Source organism: Cyanistes caeruleus, chromosome 20 (genome assembly GCF_971803275.1).
Source record: "Cyanistes caeruleus chromosome 20, bCyaCae1.hap1.1, whole genome shotgun sequence".
NCBI classification, from domain to species: domain Eukaryota; kingdom Metazoa; phylum Chordata; class Aves; order Passeriformes; family Paridae; genus Cyanistes; species Cyanistes caeruleus.
The window spans coordinates 8097430-8112582 of NC_141720.1; the positions used below are offsets into that span (position 1 = coordinate 8097430).

The 15153-nt window shown below is 50.7% G+C and overlaps 1 protein-coding gene and 1 long non-coding RNA gene across 2 annotated transcripts; both read left to right on the plus strand.

Moving 5' to 3' along the window:
- Positions 1-893: 893 nt before the first annotated feature.
- On the plus strand, positions 894-5001 carry TMEM250 (transmembrane protein 250). The gene is made up of 3 exons (XM_086858171.1): positions 894-1090; positions 2312-2482; positions 4359-5001. Exon 3 carries the CDS (start codon positions 4465-4467, stop codon positions 4882-4884), a length of 420 nt encoding a protein of 139 aa, XP_086714297.1. The 5' UTR covers positions 894-1090; positions 2312-2482; positions 4359-4464; the 3' UTR covers positions 4885-5001.
- Positions 5002-7422: 2421 nt separating this feature from the next.
- LOC147649731 (uncharacterized) lies at positions 7423-11215 on the plus strand. Its single transcript, XR_015278168.1, has 2 exons — positions 7423-7987; positions 8517-11215. It is a non-coding gene; the product is annotated as an uncharacterized LOC147649731 (long non-coding RNA).
- The last annotated feature ends 3938 nt before the right edge of the window (positions 11216-15153 follow it).

Genomic DNA, 15153 nt, shown 5'->3' on the forward strand with positions numbered 1-15153 from the left:
CACTCAAGGGATTCCTGCAGGACACCAGGAGCCCCCACTGCCACACTTCCATTCAGCAGCATCCTCGTGGTTCCCCAAGGCAAAACTGGAAACACAAAGTGCCTTCATAATTCTGTTGCTTGGGCTGAAATTCCCTGGCTTATGGCTCCAGTCCCAGAGAATGGCAGAGGGAAACAAACGGAATGTGGGTGCCTCTCCTCCTCATCCAAGTCACCAAGCAGATGTTCCCAGTTCCGTGCTACTGGGGAAATTTATCAGCTCTGCACATCCCCTTCTCCCTCCCACCAAGAGGTGCGTGGGGGACGTGGAGATGCCAGTTTCCCAGGAGAACTCCACAGTTGTTGCTTTATCCAGAATTCCCTCTGGCATTTCAGGATGGAGCTGCTCTGCAGGGCAGGGGAAGGAGAGGAACCAGGCCCAGCAGGAGCTCTGGGAGGCACCAGGACACCAGGAGAGGTTTGGCCTGTGCAGAGCAGCGGCTCTGAGAGGTGACAGATGGCCTGAGTTATTATTATTTAATGTTTTTCCACCATGGCACTGCCCAGACAGAAAGTGGGGAAGGGAGCCAATACTAAAGTTGTCTATTCTTTCCATTATAGAGAAGAATTCCTAATTAAAGCTAAGAGGAAACAGCAGGGAGGAAGTTGTTTTCCTTCCCTTTACATTATTTTGAATTTTTCTCCACCTGTTTGTTTTTCAGGAAATTTTTGGATGTCTTGAGGATTCTGTGGACAACCCTTGACTGCTGCCTCTGTTACATTGGACACTGCACCTCAGCCCCGGAGTGACTTTCAGTGTGACCCCTGGAGTGACCCCATGTGTGACCCCCGGTGTGACCCCCGGTGTGACCCCCGGTGTGACCCCCGGTGTGACCAGGCGCGGCCGCCCCCGTTGCCAGGGCAACGCGTCCCCGCCACTTCCGGCCGAGGGCGGCGCGGCGCGATGACGCCATCACCGCGCGCCGCCGCTCCCCGCCCGCCGCCGCCGCCGGAACCGGAGGAACCGGAGCCGCCCCCGCACATGCGCAGAGCGGGCGCCCGGCGGCCCGGGCCTCGCTCCGCCCGGGCCCGGCGCGGCCATGGGCACCACGGTGAGTGCGGGGCACGGCCCGGCGGGCGGCGGGGCCCAGGCCTCGCCCTGCGGCGGCGGCGGCAGCTCCGCCCCGGGGCCCGGCGATGCGGCAGCGCTCGGTCACTGCCCGCCGGGCCCGGGGGTTCCCGTCCCCGGGGTGAATCGCGGCCGTGCGGGGCCGCCGGGGAAGGCCGGGCCGAGCTCCCTCCCGCAGCTCGTTCCCCGGGCGGCCGCGGTTCCGTTCGGGATCGGGCCGATGGAGGAGGAGTTGGCGTTTCCGCCGCTCCCGGCGCTCGTCCCTCGGCTCTAACCTTTATTTGTCATTGTCCCCAACCTTGTGCGGCTCCTCCTGCAGCGCCCGGGGCCCGCCGGAGGGTCCCGTCAGCTCCGGGCGTTCCGGGGCTGCCCGCGCTCCTCCTCCGGGAGCGGGGAGTGCCCGGGGCTCGGCGGAGCCCGCCCGGAGCGCCCGGTGGATGCGGAGATTTCCGCTCCTCGCCCAGCGCTCCCTCCCTTCCGAAAGGCGAGCGCTGAGAACTCAGCTAAACACAGAGTTATTCGCGTGTTTCACGTCCTGCCGAGCCCAGCGTGACGGCGGCCTGCAGGACACAGAGGTGCCCCCAGCTGGAATCCTGTGAGCTGGGGGAAAACACCGAGTTGGCCTCCGAAATCGTGGAGGGGTGTCCAAACCTGTTGGTGGGCATCCCGTGCAAAATACAGACTGGGGGATAATCACAGAACCACGGAAGGGTTTGGGTTGGAAGGGACCTCATCCCATCCCACCCCAGCCATGGCAGGGACACCTTCCCCTATCCCAGGCTGCTCCAAGCCCTGTCCAGCCTGGCCTCGGACACTTCCAGGGATCCAGGGACACCCACAGCTTCTCTGGGCACCCTGGGCCAGGGCCTCCCACCCTCACAGGGGAGGATCTGCTATTCCATATTCAGTTTGGAAAGTCTGTGCTCCCTGCATCATGTTTCATGTGCCCCAGAACAGTCTGTGGCAGGAGAAGGTGACCAGCACGAGCTGGTTGTGATTTTCTGTCCTGGCATTGAATAGCAGCTCACTGATTGTTCCTAGCATGGATCAGGAAGCTGGAATCCATCTATTTGCTGAGTGTTGGATTCTTTTTAGAGTCTTTATGGACTTAGAAATTCATGCTTGAGGAGAGGCCTAGTAATTGTAAGCAGTTTAATGCACAAAATGAGCAAACTGACAATTATTGTGCCCTTTTGTCTTTTAGATCAGCTCCTGTGCAGAGAGTTGTGAGTTTATGAAGCGCTTCAGCAGCTTCTGTCACTCTTCCTAGAAGGAGTCACAGGAAAACTTCAGTCTTTTGTTCCAAGAATTCAGCAGCATCCCAGAGAGGCATCGGAGCCTTGACCTGCTGAGTGGATGGCAGCACCCCTAAAATGTAATAATTCAGAGTTTCTTTTGTCCTCCCAATGTTGATATTTGAGTTCTTTCAAAGAGCATGAACCCACCAAAAGCTGTTCCCGTGGTGGCCACAGTAACTGTGCGAGAGTTTGTGGAAGCTGTGGAAAACTTTGTGTCCTGCTGGAGGAAGTTGCAAGGAGAGCCTGCATCGTCAGGAATTGAATGCTCTGAATCCCCAGCATGTGATTTTTGACCTGTCTTGCTTTAGTCCTCCAAAAATATCCCTGAGAGCAAACGCTGAGCACTTCATACCCATCATGTGGGAAGTGTGTGGGGTCACATGCTGCAGGCACAGAACTGGGTTGGGTTTAGGCAGTGCTGGTTCAGTGTCTGAGCAGTTCCTGTGCCTTGCAAAAGCCACATTTCTGATTGGCATTTCCTGGCTCCAGACAGGAAATGGGGCAAGAGGCACCTCAAATTATGAGGGTGTCTGTGATGATTGAGGAGAACCCTTGGTTTCCTAAATTCTTTAAATCAGAATTTAGCCCCTAGTCCTTTTTGGTAATCCCTGGTCCGTGTAGAGCCAATTCTGCCTCACGTTTCTCTAAGAGCAAAAAGGATTTGGAACGTGGGGCTGAGCAGGAGAGATCAGAACGGAAATTTCCATTTCCATGGAATTTGAGGCAGGAAACAGGGCAGAGACTTCCCCACTGAGACACATTGAATCAGAGAAGGATTTTGATATCCAAAATACAATTTCCTGCAGCTTTATCATTTGCTCTGTGGTTAGTTCTGTTAGTAATGAAACTAAAGAATTCTTGAAGTAATTCTTGAATTGGTTTTAATTTTAAGAGCAGTCAGATTTTTGGTTCAACAAAGGAAAGATCTGCCTGGATCTGAACACTTGGGTGTGCGAGGAGTCTGGGGAAGTCCCTGTTGTTTTCCAGCATTATCTGATGGGTGCATTGTCATTTCATAATTCCCGGAATTTGGCACATCAGAAGCCTGGGGTGAAGCAGAGAGCAGCTCAGAGGTTCCTGCTCATCACTCACACAACAACAATGGGTGTGTGGAAGGATGTTAAGATTATAAATCCTAAACACTGCAGAAGATCAAGATAATTTCACTTATCTCTGCAGGTCCCCAAGGAGAGAAATAAACAGGTGGATGCCTTTGAAAGGCTGCCTGGCCTTGCCTTGCAGTGACAGTGAGAGCACAAGGCTGGCCTGAGCCAGGGGAGGTACATCCTGTGGAGTGTGAAAAACATGATTGCCTCATTGTTCTTCCAAGACCTTCCATTATTTTCCCTTTGTTTATTTGGTGAAGCTTTGCCAAGTTTGGAAATGAGCACAAATCTGGAATCCACTTGTGAAAGTACTTGGAGAACTCTTTTTCTTTCTTTTAAAGGAAATACGACCCAATGCAAACACATACATTAATATTACTGCTCTCACATTAATATTATTGCTCAGGTGGGTGGGCTCTTGCAGGGTGGCTGTTAGATTAGGGAAGATCTATGAATTATATCTATGATCTATATTATAATCTATGAATTAGCCAGGGTGATTTCAGACCAGGCCTTTTTGCTGCATTAACACTGGATAAAGTTTGTAACAGGCTACAACTGGTGCTGTCTGGGGAATTTATTTGGAATCTGGCGTGGAAATAGAGTGAGTTTGTGTGGGGAATAAGAAGCAAAAGGGCAAAACAAAGATGTTTTAAGGGAAGGAGTTGAGGTTCGGAAGGCAGCTGTGAGTGCTGATGCTGGAATCGGCCGGGGTGAGTTGCTCTACTCCACGGCTTCAGGAGAACCGAAGCTTTCTGTTGTCTGTGTTATTTAGAGAAGATTTCTCTCGTCTGTGTTGTTTATCAGCACCAAAGCCGAGAGTGCTCACTGTGCCTCCCTCCCGCAGGTGTCTCCCTCGGCGGACATCCAGCCCAGGCTTAGCAGTGCCGTGTCCCGCTGCCTCCTGATATGTGCCCCGGTGGCCTGGGGCGGGCTGCGTGGGGCAGGGCCCGATGCCGGTGATCCCCATTCCCCGGCGGGTGCGCTCGTTCCACGGCCCCCACACCACCTGCCTGCACTCCGCCTGCGGCCCCGTGCGCACCACGCACCTGGTGCGCACCAAGTACAACAACTTCGACATCTATCTCAAATCGCGATGGATGTACGGCTTCATCCGCTTCCTGCTGTACTTCAGCTGCAGCCTCTTTACCTCCATCCTCTGGGTGGCTCTCTCGATCTTGTTTTGCCTTCAGTACCTCGGCATCCGCATCTTCCTGCGCTTCCAGTACAAACTCTCCATCATCCTGCTCTTGCTGGGGCGGAGGCGGGTGGACTTCAGCCTCATGAATGAACTGCTCATCTACGGGATTCATGTGACCATGCTGCTGGTGGGGGGGCTGGGCTGGTGTTTCATGGTCTTTGTGGATATGTAAATAAAACCAAGAGCATGTGGGATCAGGAGGTGATTTTTCTTCTACCCCCGAAATGTGTCAATATCCTCTACTCTTTTTTTTTTTTTTCTTCTTTAATATAAATTAACTTATTTCTCAGTGCTATTTTTTTTTTTTTTTGTGGATAAATGAATGTACTTGTGTCTGGAATTTGTATTTCTTTGAAGGCTGAGGTGTCATTTTGAGTATCAAAGTGCAACACTTGATTGGGTGTTTTATTCTTTGCACATTGCAGGTTAGTATAAGTTTCTTTTAATCCATAAGAGCCTATTTTGCTGCTGTTCCTGTATTCCTGTGGCCATGAAAAAGGCAATGATTTAGCTGGAGGACAGAAGCCAGATAATTTTGCACTCCACACTCTTAATCCATCTTCACTGTTTTCCTAAAAATATTCCTTAATGTCTCAGGCATGTAATAAGTATCTTTCTTGTAGATTTTCATTTTGCATATTCCAAATAAGAATCTGGGCCCAAAATTCCAGACTATAGGGCTTTAAGGGTTTTTTTTCCCTCTTATTTTTAGATTTATGCAAGACATTTGCCCCACTCTCCTGTTTCATCCACTTTAAGGTGATTATGTAGCTTTGCATGGCTTTGTCCTTTTCAGGCATTTAGTGCTGAGTAATTGAGTCTTTCCCTAACAGCACAAATCCACAGGAGGGATGGGAGCAGGGATTGCTATCATGTGCTCCTGAAATTCCCAGTCACGGCAAATATGTTCTCATTTTGCAGTGATTAAGGGGGACCCATTGCAATGATCCTCAGTGTTCAGATCCTGGCATTTGCCTCTACTTCTCCCCAAATTGATTAGTTCCAGCTTTCTCACAGAGATTCTTCTGTCTCACGGAGCACAATGAGGTGAGACTGTCTTACCTAGGAGAGATTGGAAGCAGAGAGCAGTCTGAGCTGACAATAATTGTTCCCTGAAATGACACAAATTGTTCTACCTCTGCAGCAGGGAGAGGGAGGGTCACTGCAGAGCGTTACCAACAGCTCAGAAAGGTAGTTTAATTTTAAGCTCAGTTCTACTGGTCTTGATCTAAGATGTCACTGCGCAGTCAGTCAAGTAACTCTATTTCTGGAGCCCAGAAGCTGGCCTGAAGTTTATTTTTATTCTGCTTTTGTTTGTTTGTTTTGCCTTATGATGGAATATTGCCTTTTTCCCTGCATTCTTTAAGGAACTATTTGAAAACAAGTTGGTAAAAATTATGCAGAGCCTTTTTCCCTCCCTCCACAAAATCTTTGGGGTCAGTCATACAGAAATAAGCAAGAGTGAAATTATGTGACTGTTTTTTTATCATCTTGGTCAGAGCTGTGAGTTCCAGTTGCACACAGGGAAAGATCCTTCCCATTTCATCTCGTGAGTGATGCAGTCTTGCTGACATACTTTGGTTTGGAGGCTTGTGGATAGAAAATAGAGAAGCTTCTGTGTGGAGGCCAAAGCTGAAGCACCCCCTGAAATTCTCTCATTATGGAGTGTTACAGATAATGCAGCTGAACAGCAGAGCTGAATAAATAATGGCCATGGTGGTGTGAACTTTAGATCAGCCCCGAGAGAGCCAAAGGCTCTTTCTGCAGCAAAGATGTAGCATCAGCATCTGTCACAAACTGGTGTCTGGAACTTTCCTCCCGACAGAGAGCTCCCCAGAGCCTTTTCTGGGATTGTTCTGTGGACCTCAGACCCTGAATGTCCTGTAGGTCTGAGCTCCAGCTCGCTCTGTGTGCAGAGAGAGATCCCAGTAATGCCCAGCCCGGTGCTCCCCTGCCCGGTGCAGCTCCCAGGCTGGAGCAGCACAGCCTGGAGAGGCTCTCAGGGTGGCTGTGCTCCAGAATTCCTGCACAAAACCTGTCACAGCAAACAGCCCCGGTGTGGGCTGGGAGAACCGGGATCCTCCTGGGGCGGTGGGACCTTGTTTCACCTGGGAGTGGCTGAACTGCAGCAGTCCTGGGGTGATTTGGGGTGATGTTTGTGCTCCCGTGCCTGGCTGTGCTCTGTGATGGACACACTCAAGGTGTGGGCTCTCTGCAGGCCATGAACTTCTCTGCTCTCACGGCGTTCTTTGAAAACCCCCACAGGAACAGGGTGACACAAGCGGCTTTGATGTGTGTGAGCCTGTAAAGCAGAGCAGCGATCATGCGATTAACACATGAATAGCAGGTGCCTCTTCCAGCGCTAATTTGGTCAAGGAACAAAGGAGCTTGCGGGTACAAGAAGTCTCACAACCTTTTTTTTCATCACTTGTAATTTGACTGCGAGCCAGCTGCTTTATTCCATAAATATGACAGCCTGAGGGAGCCTTTTCTGAGCTGTCCCTGCTGAGCCGGGATGGGGGATCTGCCCTGGAGCTGGAGCCTCCCAAGGTCAGTGCTGGAGGCTGAGCCCCAGTGCCAATGCAGATATGGGTGAGTGAGTGATGCTGAGCATAACCAAGTTATCACACAGCGTTAAAATCTCATCTTGGGAGCCTTGGGTCATTATCACGTCCTTGGTGCAGGGAGTGGGAGACTGAGCCTCGCTTTTACACCTTCCTTCAATAAACCCATGCTGGCTGCTCAGATTTCCACTGGCCCTGTGCTCTGAGGAATAAGGACATGTCCTTGTTAAATCATGAAAAATAACCTTTGCCAAGTGCCCAGATGTTCCTCCAGAGACACCCTGAGGCTGAGCTGCTTTAGCTCAGTGACTCCAAAGTCTCAGTGACTACAAAGGTGGCCAAGTACCTGTGCTGAGAATGCCCTGAGGATCAGCTCTCCTGTGGCAAACAGAGTTAGACAACCCCAAAATGAAGTAATTGAGGTGGCCCCAAAGGCACCATGATGTTCAAAAATCTCTGATTTTTGGTCAGTACCAGCACTTGGACACCTCGGTGGTGTGATCCTACCAGCACATTGGGGAAGTGAAGTCGCTGTGAAGTCGTGCTGGCAAGGAAGAGGAATTAATTTTCAACGTATTTGTTTTATGATGTAATAATTTAGACATTTTAGCTCTACCTGAGTGGAGCAATATTTGGCACTTTTCCTCTTCAAAGCATTTTCCAACTGGAGCTAATTAAACCTCACAACATCCCCAGGAGGTTGCACAGTAAGTAAGATCTTGGGAATGGTTCAGAATGTAAATTCATTGGTTTTAATTTTTTTAAAAAAGCTTTTAGGATTATTTTGCCAAAGTATTTCTTTCTTGCAGAATTGAGATTCCTAAACTTTCTTAGAAGCTGAAAGGGAGCCAAGCCACAGCCGAGGAAGGGAGAAAGAGGCAGACAAAATGTTGTATTAACTTTATGCAAAGAATAAGTTGAGCTTTTCCCCCCTTTAATTTAATTGAAAAACCTGGCAATTTTAATAAAGGGACACACAAAGTGTTGTAGAATACAAATAAGGAAACAGGGGAAGCTGAACTTTCTGCTTTTCAAGAGTGGTTTATAATATTTGCCAGAAATATTTCAGGTTGAGCAGGTTCTTCCAAACTGTGCCTCGTTGGGGAAGTTCATGTTCTTTTGGGTATTTCACTCTTTCCAAATTCAGTGTTGGGAGGAATGGATCAGGCTCCAACATATATTAAGTCTATTAAAAATATAGATGGCTTTAACTCTAAAATTATTGCAATTTTCATTTCAGCATTCCTTCATGCAGATTCCATCTTCAACAGCAAGAACAGATGGTTTGCTTGGACTTTTCCTTTCTTTCCACGTTTGGTCTTTAAACATTGCTATTCTACATCATGGGTTAAAAACACCCTTAAGACTAATTAGAAAAAAGAAATATTAGAAATACTGATTTGGGAGAGTATGTCCATGGCAGAGCTATTCCAAAGCCTTTGGAGAATGAGTCCTGCTGGCTCCAGAGCTTCCCGAGTGTTTGGGTGCCAGGGGGATCCCTGAGGAGCCGTGCGGTGGCGAAGCCGCCTTGGGCCTGTTGCTCAGTCTGGGAATGTTGGAAGGAGACTGAAGTGTTGGAGTTTCACCTCGTTAACTCTTCAGAACATGGCACCAGCTGGTGTTTTGGGTGCCTGTAAGATTCTGTATGAAACATGCCACCTACATTAAACTTGGGTTGTTAACATGTTGGTGGATGGGTTGGGAAGAAAAAGGAAGAATTTCCTCTTCTCGTGGTGGTATCGCTGTGATGTGGGGATGGCTGGTGGTTGCATGGCAGGCTGGGAGCACAGTTCAGGCTGAAGGCTGGACTTGATCTTGGAGGTCTTTTCCAAAATGAATGACTTTGTGATTCTCAGATACAGGGCAATGCAGGGTAGAGGGGATGGAAGGAGCTGTCGCTTCCCACTGAGAGCACAGCAAGTAATTCCTAGGAGGTGCTGTCTTTCCTCCTTTCCCTGGTGGAGCTGAGCTTGCTGTGCAGAGCTGTGGTTTCAGGACACAGTTGTGATGCTTCCTATGGGAACAGAGGAATATTCCTGTATGGTGGACTCTGTCATTCCTATTATTCCTGTGTGGAAAATACTACAGTGATGTTCAACAGCATGAAACCCTAAAATAGATGCTGGACAGGACTTTTCTCCAGTGACTGGCAAAGTTGGAGCCCATGGAGCACAGGTTTTGGAGACCTGCAGGACCATTCCAGACCAAACTGGAGACATATTTGTGTGGATAGAGCAGCCCACCATCCCTGTGTGTGTAGGAGATGCTCCTTTCTCTCATCCCAAGAGCTGAAGAGTCCCAGGGCAGAACTTGAAGGGGAAGGAGGTTTCTGAGAGGGAGGAAGATTTGGACAAGGGTGGATGTATTTTCACTTTCAGTAATATGTGGATATTGAGCCTTTGCCATCTCCTGGGGAAGAACTTGTTTGCTCAGTTCCTAGGAGGAGCTTTGGGGCCAAGTTTTGTCCCAGTTTGTAGCTGCAAGTCTCAAAAAGTCACCAGGAACAGACTGGAAAAGAAACCAGCCTCTCACCCGCCTGAATGCTCACTGCAATTCTTCCCAGGGCTCTCCTACATCACTGACTTGATTTCCCTCCCTCCTGGGGAGGAAGGAGACAGTCTTTACTTCCAGTTGTGGAGAAGAGCACAGCACATTTCCCTTCAGGAACAGCTTTGGCTGTTCTGGAGCCTGCAGCACGCACAGATAGAACGCTGTTCCAGCGAACACGTTGCTGGAAAATATGAAGCCTTGTTATCTTTCTGCGTTTTTATTTAGCCAAACAAGGTTTCCATAGCTCCTGGACAGCTCTGCTGCTGGGGGAAAGAAAAAAAAACCACCCTGTCATTTCTTCACCTGCCAACTCTCTGCACTAATTTTGTCTCCCTGCTTCAAAGCGCTCGTCGTGCCCAGAAAACGTCAGTTCAAAGCGAAGTTTTGTCCAGTAATGAGCCAGTGAAAATTGTTCAGTGTAAGATCTCCTTGTGCAGCTCTCAGAGCTGTGCTGAGGTGGGAGCAGAGCCGGGCACTGGGGTCTGCTCTGAGCTCTCTGCTCAGGAGGCTGCAATCGGGGCTGATGTTCCACAGGAGCAGCTCTAAGGGAGCAGATGAAAGGAGCATCCCTCGCTTCCTGCATCTTCCCAAGTGATAAATTCATCTGCTGAGGAGAAAAAAACCACCCCAGCCCTTGCACAAGGGCTGTAGGAACAGGACACTTCTCTGTGCTGATGCGTGTTGGGGTCTGCAGAGCCTCTTCCCCTGCTGACCTCCACCCCACACCGCCCCAGGGCGCGCTCCCAAAACGTGGGATGTTCCCTGGGCTGGGGAAGTGTGTGAAAGGGAGCTGCTCCTGCCAGGGCTCAGCCTTGTGACAGGGCCTGCAAGGGCCACATCCTGACCTTGGATGCACAAGACTGTAGTAAATCAGAGCCTCTAATGCAGCCAAAAGCCAGCTTTTCCCTGCAAGGAAAACACTGTATGTAACACCAAGAGACAAATACCAAAGTCCTTAGCTGGTTCTCGAAAAAGAGAAATAAATCTCCCATTGGCCCTGGTGAGAGTTTTGCCTGAGTAAGGACATCCAGATTATGCATGCTAATTAAATGAACGACCCATCCCTTCAGAGTCTGCTCTCTGCTGGGAATTCCCCTCTGAGTAACTTGCTCCCAGTGAGGAAAGGAGTTGCATGAAAAATTTCCCAGATGGTGAATCTGTTAGAGAAAATCACAATCTGTTTGTGGCTTTTTCAAACAAAAAAGAGCACAGGAGACGCTGCGGAATAAATTTGTTGTTGCAAACCATTTGCTCGGTAATGGGGAGAATTTAGATGGGCAAAGAGATTTTTTATTTTTTTTATTTTTTTTTCCAGAGGAGTCTTATCTCCCTGCCTCGAAAAATGAGCAACGGTTTAAAAAATAAATGCCAGCGATGTATATTTGAAAAGCCCAGCGCGGTTACTTTAATGCTGCCTGTTCGTTTATTCTGACATCAAGGGTGTCTGAAGCCGCCGGGGGACAGCAGCCTCATCCATGCAGAGCTCCCGAGGAACAATTGCTGCTGTGTGCAGCACAAAGGGGCTGTTTCACTGCCGTGTCCTGCTGGGTGCCCTGCCAGCATCCCTGGGCACAGGGACCCACGCAGCCCCGGGCCCCCGGCCAGCCCCGGGCTCTGCGGCCAAAACCAACCCCGGGCGGTGCGAGGGGCTCGGGGAGCTCTGGGGTGATGGAGCAGGGGACAGCTGGGCCATGGGGCCAGGCAGGAGCAGCACAGGGGAGCTCTGGGGTGATGGAGCAGGGGACAGCTGGGCCATGGGGCCAGGCAGGAGCAGCACAGGGGAGCTCTGGGGAGATGGAGCAGGGGACAGCTGGGCCATGGGGCCAGGCAGGAGCAGCACAGGGGAGCTCTGGGGTGATGGAGCAGGGGACAGCTGGGCCATGGGGCCAGGCAGGAGCAGCACAGGGGTGCCAGCTGTGCCCCAGGAGCTGCAGCTCACTGCTCCTTCCTGCAGCCCCTCTGGAAGAGGACAGCACCCAGGGAAGGGACTGGCACTGTGGAGAGCTCGGATCCATCAGCACATCCCTGCCTGCGCTCTGTCTCTGCTGCCCCACTGCTGTTGCCTGGCCACGTTTCGCTTCCAATCTGAATTTCATAAAAAGCTCCGAGCCAAGAAAAATCCTTCCAAGTTTGTCTTTTTTTTTTTTTTTTTTTTCTTTTTCGTTTAAACTTCAAATGAGCACTGCTTAATAGTTTCTTGGAAAGGCGTTTGCTTGCAGTTCTGTGCAATGTAGGCACTGTTACTTCCTTCTTTTCCATGTGAGGCTGACTGCAAACTGTCTGGTGGCAAACATGAAACCAGCATTGTGCAATGGGGATGGGGATGAGGGGAGGGAGGGGGGGAGCAGCACAGGCGGTGAAAAAGGGTCGGAATTTTCAATGTGGAGCTTTCCCAGCAAAACTGATGGGGAATTCTTGTGCATACATTGCTTTAATCAGCCCTTTTAATAACATCAGAAGTGCTGGGAATTACATAACCACGCGCTGTCTGGGTTTTGCTGGGTTGTTGAGGGGAGATTTATGTGCCTTCAGGTCTTGCTGAGCCTCAAGGACTGAGGGTCCAGCACGAGGCACGACAGGGACTTGCCCAGGGTTCTGTGCTCCAGCCTTTCCCTGCAAACAGAGCTGGTAGCACTGATTTGCCAACAAATTTCCTATTTACTGTTCACCAGAGCATCAGTTGTGACAAATAGACAGAAGAAGGCAGCATTTCACTGAAAGCATTTTATGTACTGATTAAGGCACTGTACAAAGAGCTCCTCTGGGTACATGGGGAGTCTAAGTCGCTATTGCAGCATTTGGGGGGGGGGGGGGGCTGCTGTGGGGGCTTTGCAGGTCAAAAATCACCAGAATTGATGCATTTCTGCACTCTGGCTCTGCCCAGAGCCAGAGGAGTGCACTGAGTGCTCTTTGCAAGAGCAGAGGGGTGGTTTCCACAGAGATTGATTGTTCGAGTTGTGCCCGTGCTCACACATTGTGAACGCCCTCGGAAAGGGCTGGGTGCAGAGAAAACACAGGATAATTTTTCTGATCAGTAACGACATGATAGCCATGTGCTGCAATAAGGACAGGAAAATTTCATGCTTCAAGGACCGTGGCTGCTTCCAGAGAGGGCAGGAGGGGGCTGGTGCTGCTGGGAATGGTGGGCATGCAGGGAAGGGATTGAGGATTTTTGGTCTCTCCCTTTAAAGCATCAAGCACCAAAGAAGCAAGACCTGAACCCCTGGTTATAACTCTGTGTAAATGTCTAATTCTGCTGCAATCAGTGGCAAACTCTCAGCACTTTCAGCAAGGTCAGGGTTTCACCTTGTTTCCTCTCAAACAAACCTGCCTCTTCTTGGGGAAATAAATAAACCAGTTGAAGGCAAAGCCCAGAAGGTCAAGTTGCAACATTCAAACCTACAGAAGATGTACATTGTTTGTGTCCTGTGTCACACAAGAAATATGAGGCCAAACCCTGAATTCCCTCATTTCAGGCCTCTGCTGTGGGATTTTTCCCAGGCTGACTCTGCTGTAATTCCTGGGCTGCTGCTCCTTTCTGGCTGGTGCAAGGGGGCAGCCCATGGATGGGAGGAAGGTAAATTTGCTTTTCCAATGTGAAGGGCAGGCACAGGGGGTTGAATTCAGCTCAGATGGACAAGCTGCACCTCCCTGGGGGTCCAAAAGCCCCCAGCAAGATAAAAGAATGGTTTGGAGAAACCTGCAGGTCCGTTCCTGCAGGTCCTGCTGGGCCAAGGCCCCCAACACCCGAGGCTTGAGCTCCACATTGGTGACGGAGTGCAGTGAGGCCACTGAGGACAGAGATGGGCAATGAGCAGGTTCGGTCAGGAAGAATTTCTTCACAGAAAAGGTGGTGAAAGGTTGGAAGGGGCTGCCCAGGGGGGTGGTGGTGTCCAAGGAAGGGCTGGACGTGGCGCTCAGAGCTCTGGGCTGGGTGACGAGGCGAGGATCGGTCTCAGGTTGGACTCGATGGTCTGGGAGGGCTTTCCCAGCCTCAGTGGCTCTGGGATTCTGTCATTCTGTTCACAGCATGCCCATGACCTTGAGCATCTTTTCCATCCTTCCAGCGCATGATTCGGGGGAGAAAGCAGGGACGGGGGCGGCGGCACAAGTATCGAAACGTTTGTTCAGCAATTGCTGCAAAAAGAAAAACTCGCTTCAATCCGCAGAGATGCCAACTGAATTTTTGTTTTGTTTTGGTGCTTTGGAGGCGAGCCAAAAGCGGGATGTTGTGAAGTCTTCGGCAGCTACTGCCTGCTTGTTCCATACCAAGCATAACTCCGGCTGTATTTTTATCGGCAAACTCGGTCCCACGCACGAGGATGTGCAAACGGGAGCCGGGGCTGCGCTCCCGGGGCACCACGGGGCAGAGCCTGCACCCGGGACATGCCCCCAAAGCTCACCCCTGCTCCCTGCCAGCTCCAGGAGGAGATGGAGTGGAAAGGGGGAGAAGCAGCAGCTCTGTTCCTATTGGAAAGGGGGAGAAGCAGCAGCTCTGTTCCTACATGAAGGTCCCAGGGCAGGTTACAGGCTTGCAGGGAATTTCGGGGATTGCTTTTGGCATTGGGATTGCTTTTGGCTGGGGCGGTTTGTGCTTTGTCAGCACAAGGGCCTCTTCTCTCCCTTGCACAATAGATCGCCGCTGGGTATAAATAGCCTTTCGTGCCTGTCACCTCGGTGACTTTAATGGCGATGCCCTGATTTATCCCTGCTTCCAGAGGATGCTTCAGGTGTGTGCTCTCCCCCCGGCACCGAAGGCACATTTAAATTAAACTCCAGTTTGAGAGGTTCTAAGCCTGGCACTCTAAGGCCGGGGTTTTAGCGTTTTCCGAAGCTGGGATGGCACGAGGGGGAGAAGCGAGGCTGCTGTCGCTGTTTAAGCACTACAAGTGTTGCCTTCACAAAGGATCAGTGCTCGGAACGGGGAGACATCTTAAGAATGTCTGACAAATATATGTACATTCGGGGACCACGAGCCTCGCAGCCGTAATCTGATGAAGGGAATTGAACATGACAGAGCTCCACGGGGGGATTGAACCGATGCTTTACCTGCCTCCAACCAGCCCCTGCATCTCTGGGGTGGGACAGAGGGGCAAGGAGGAAATGGGGGCTCTCTCCTGTCCCTCCTGTCTCTTTGTCCAGCTTCACATCTCGCTCTCATCGCCGCGTCACAGCCCCAGCACCGCAAGTGTTATCAATATATGATTTATCTCAGGGTGCTACAGAATCCCAGCTCCTGTGACAGGAGATCTGTGCTGAGATCTGACCAGGTGGCCCAGTCCATCCCTCAGCCCTTTGCCTTGCCTGCACCCTGGTTGCCCCTTTGT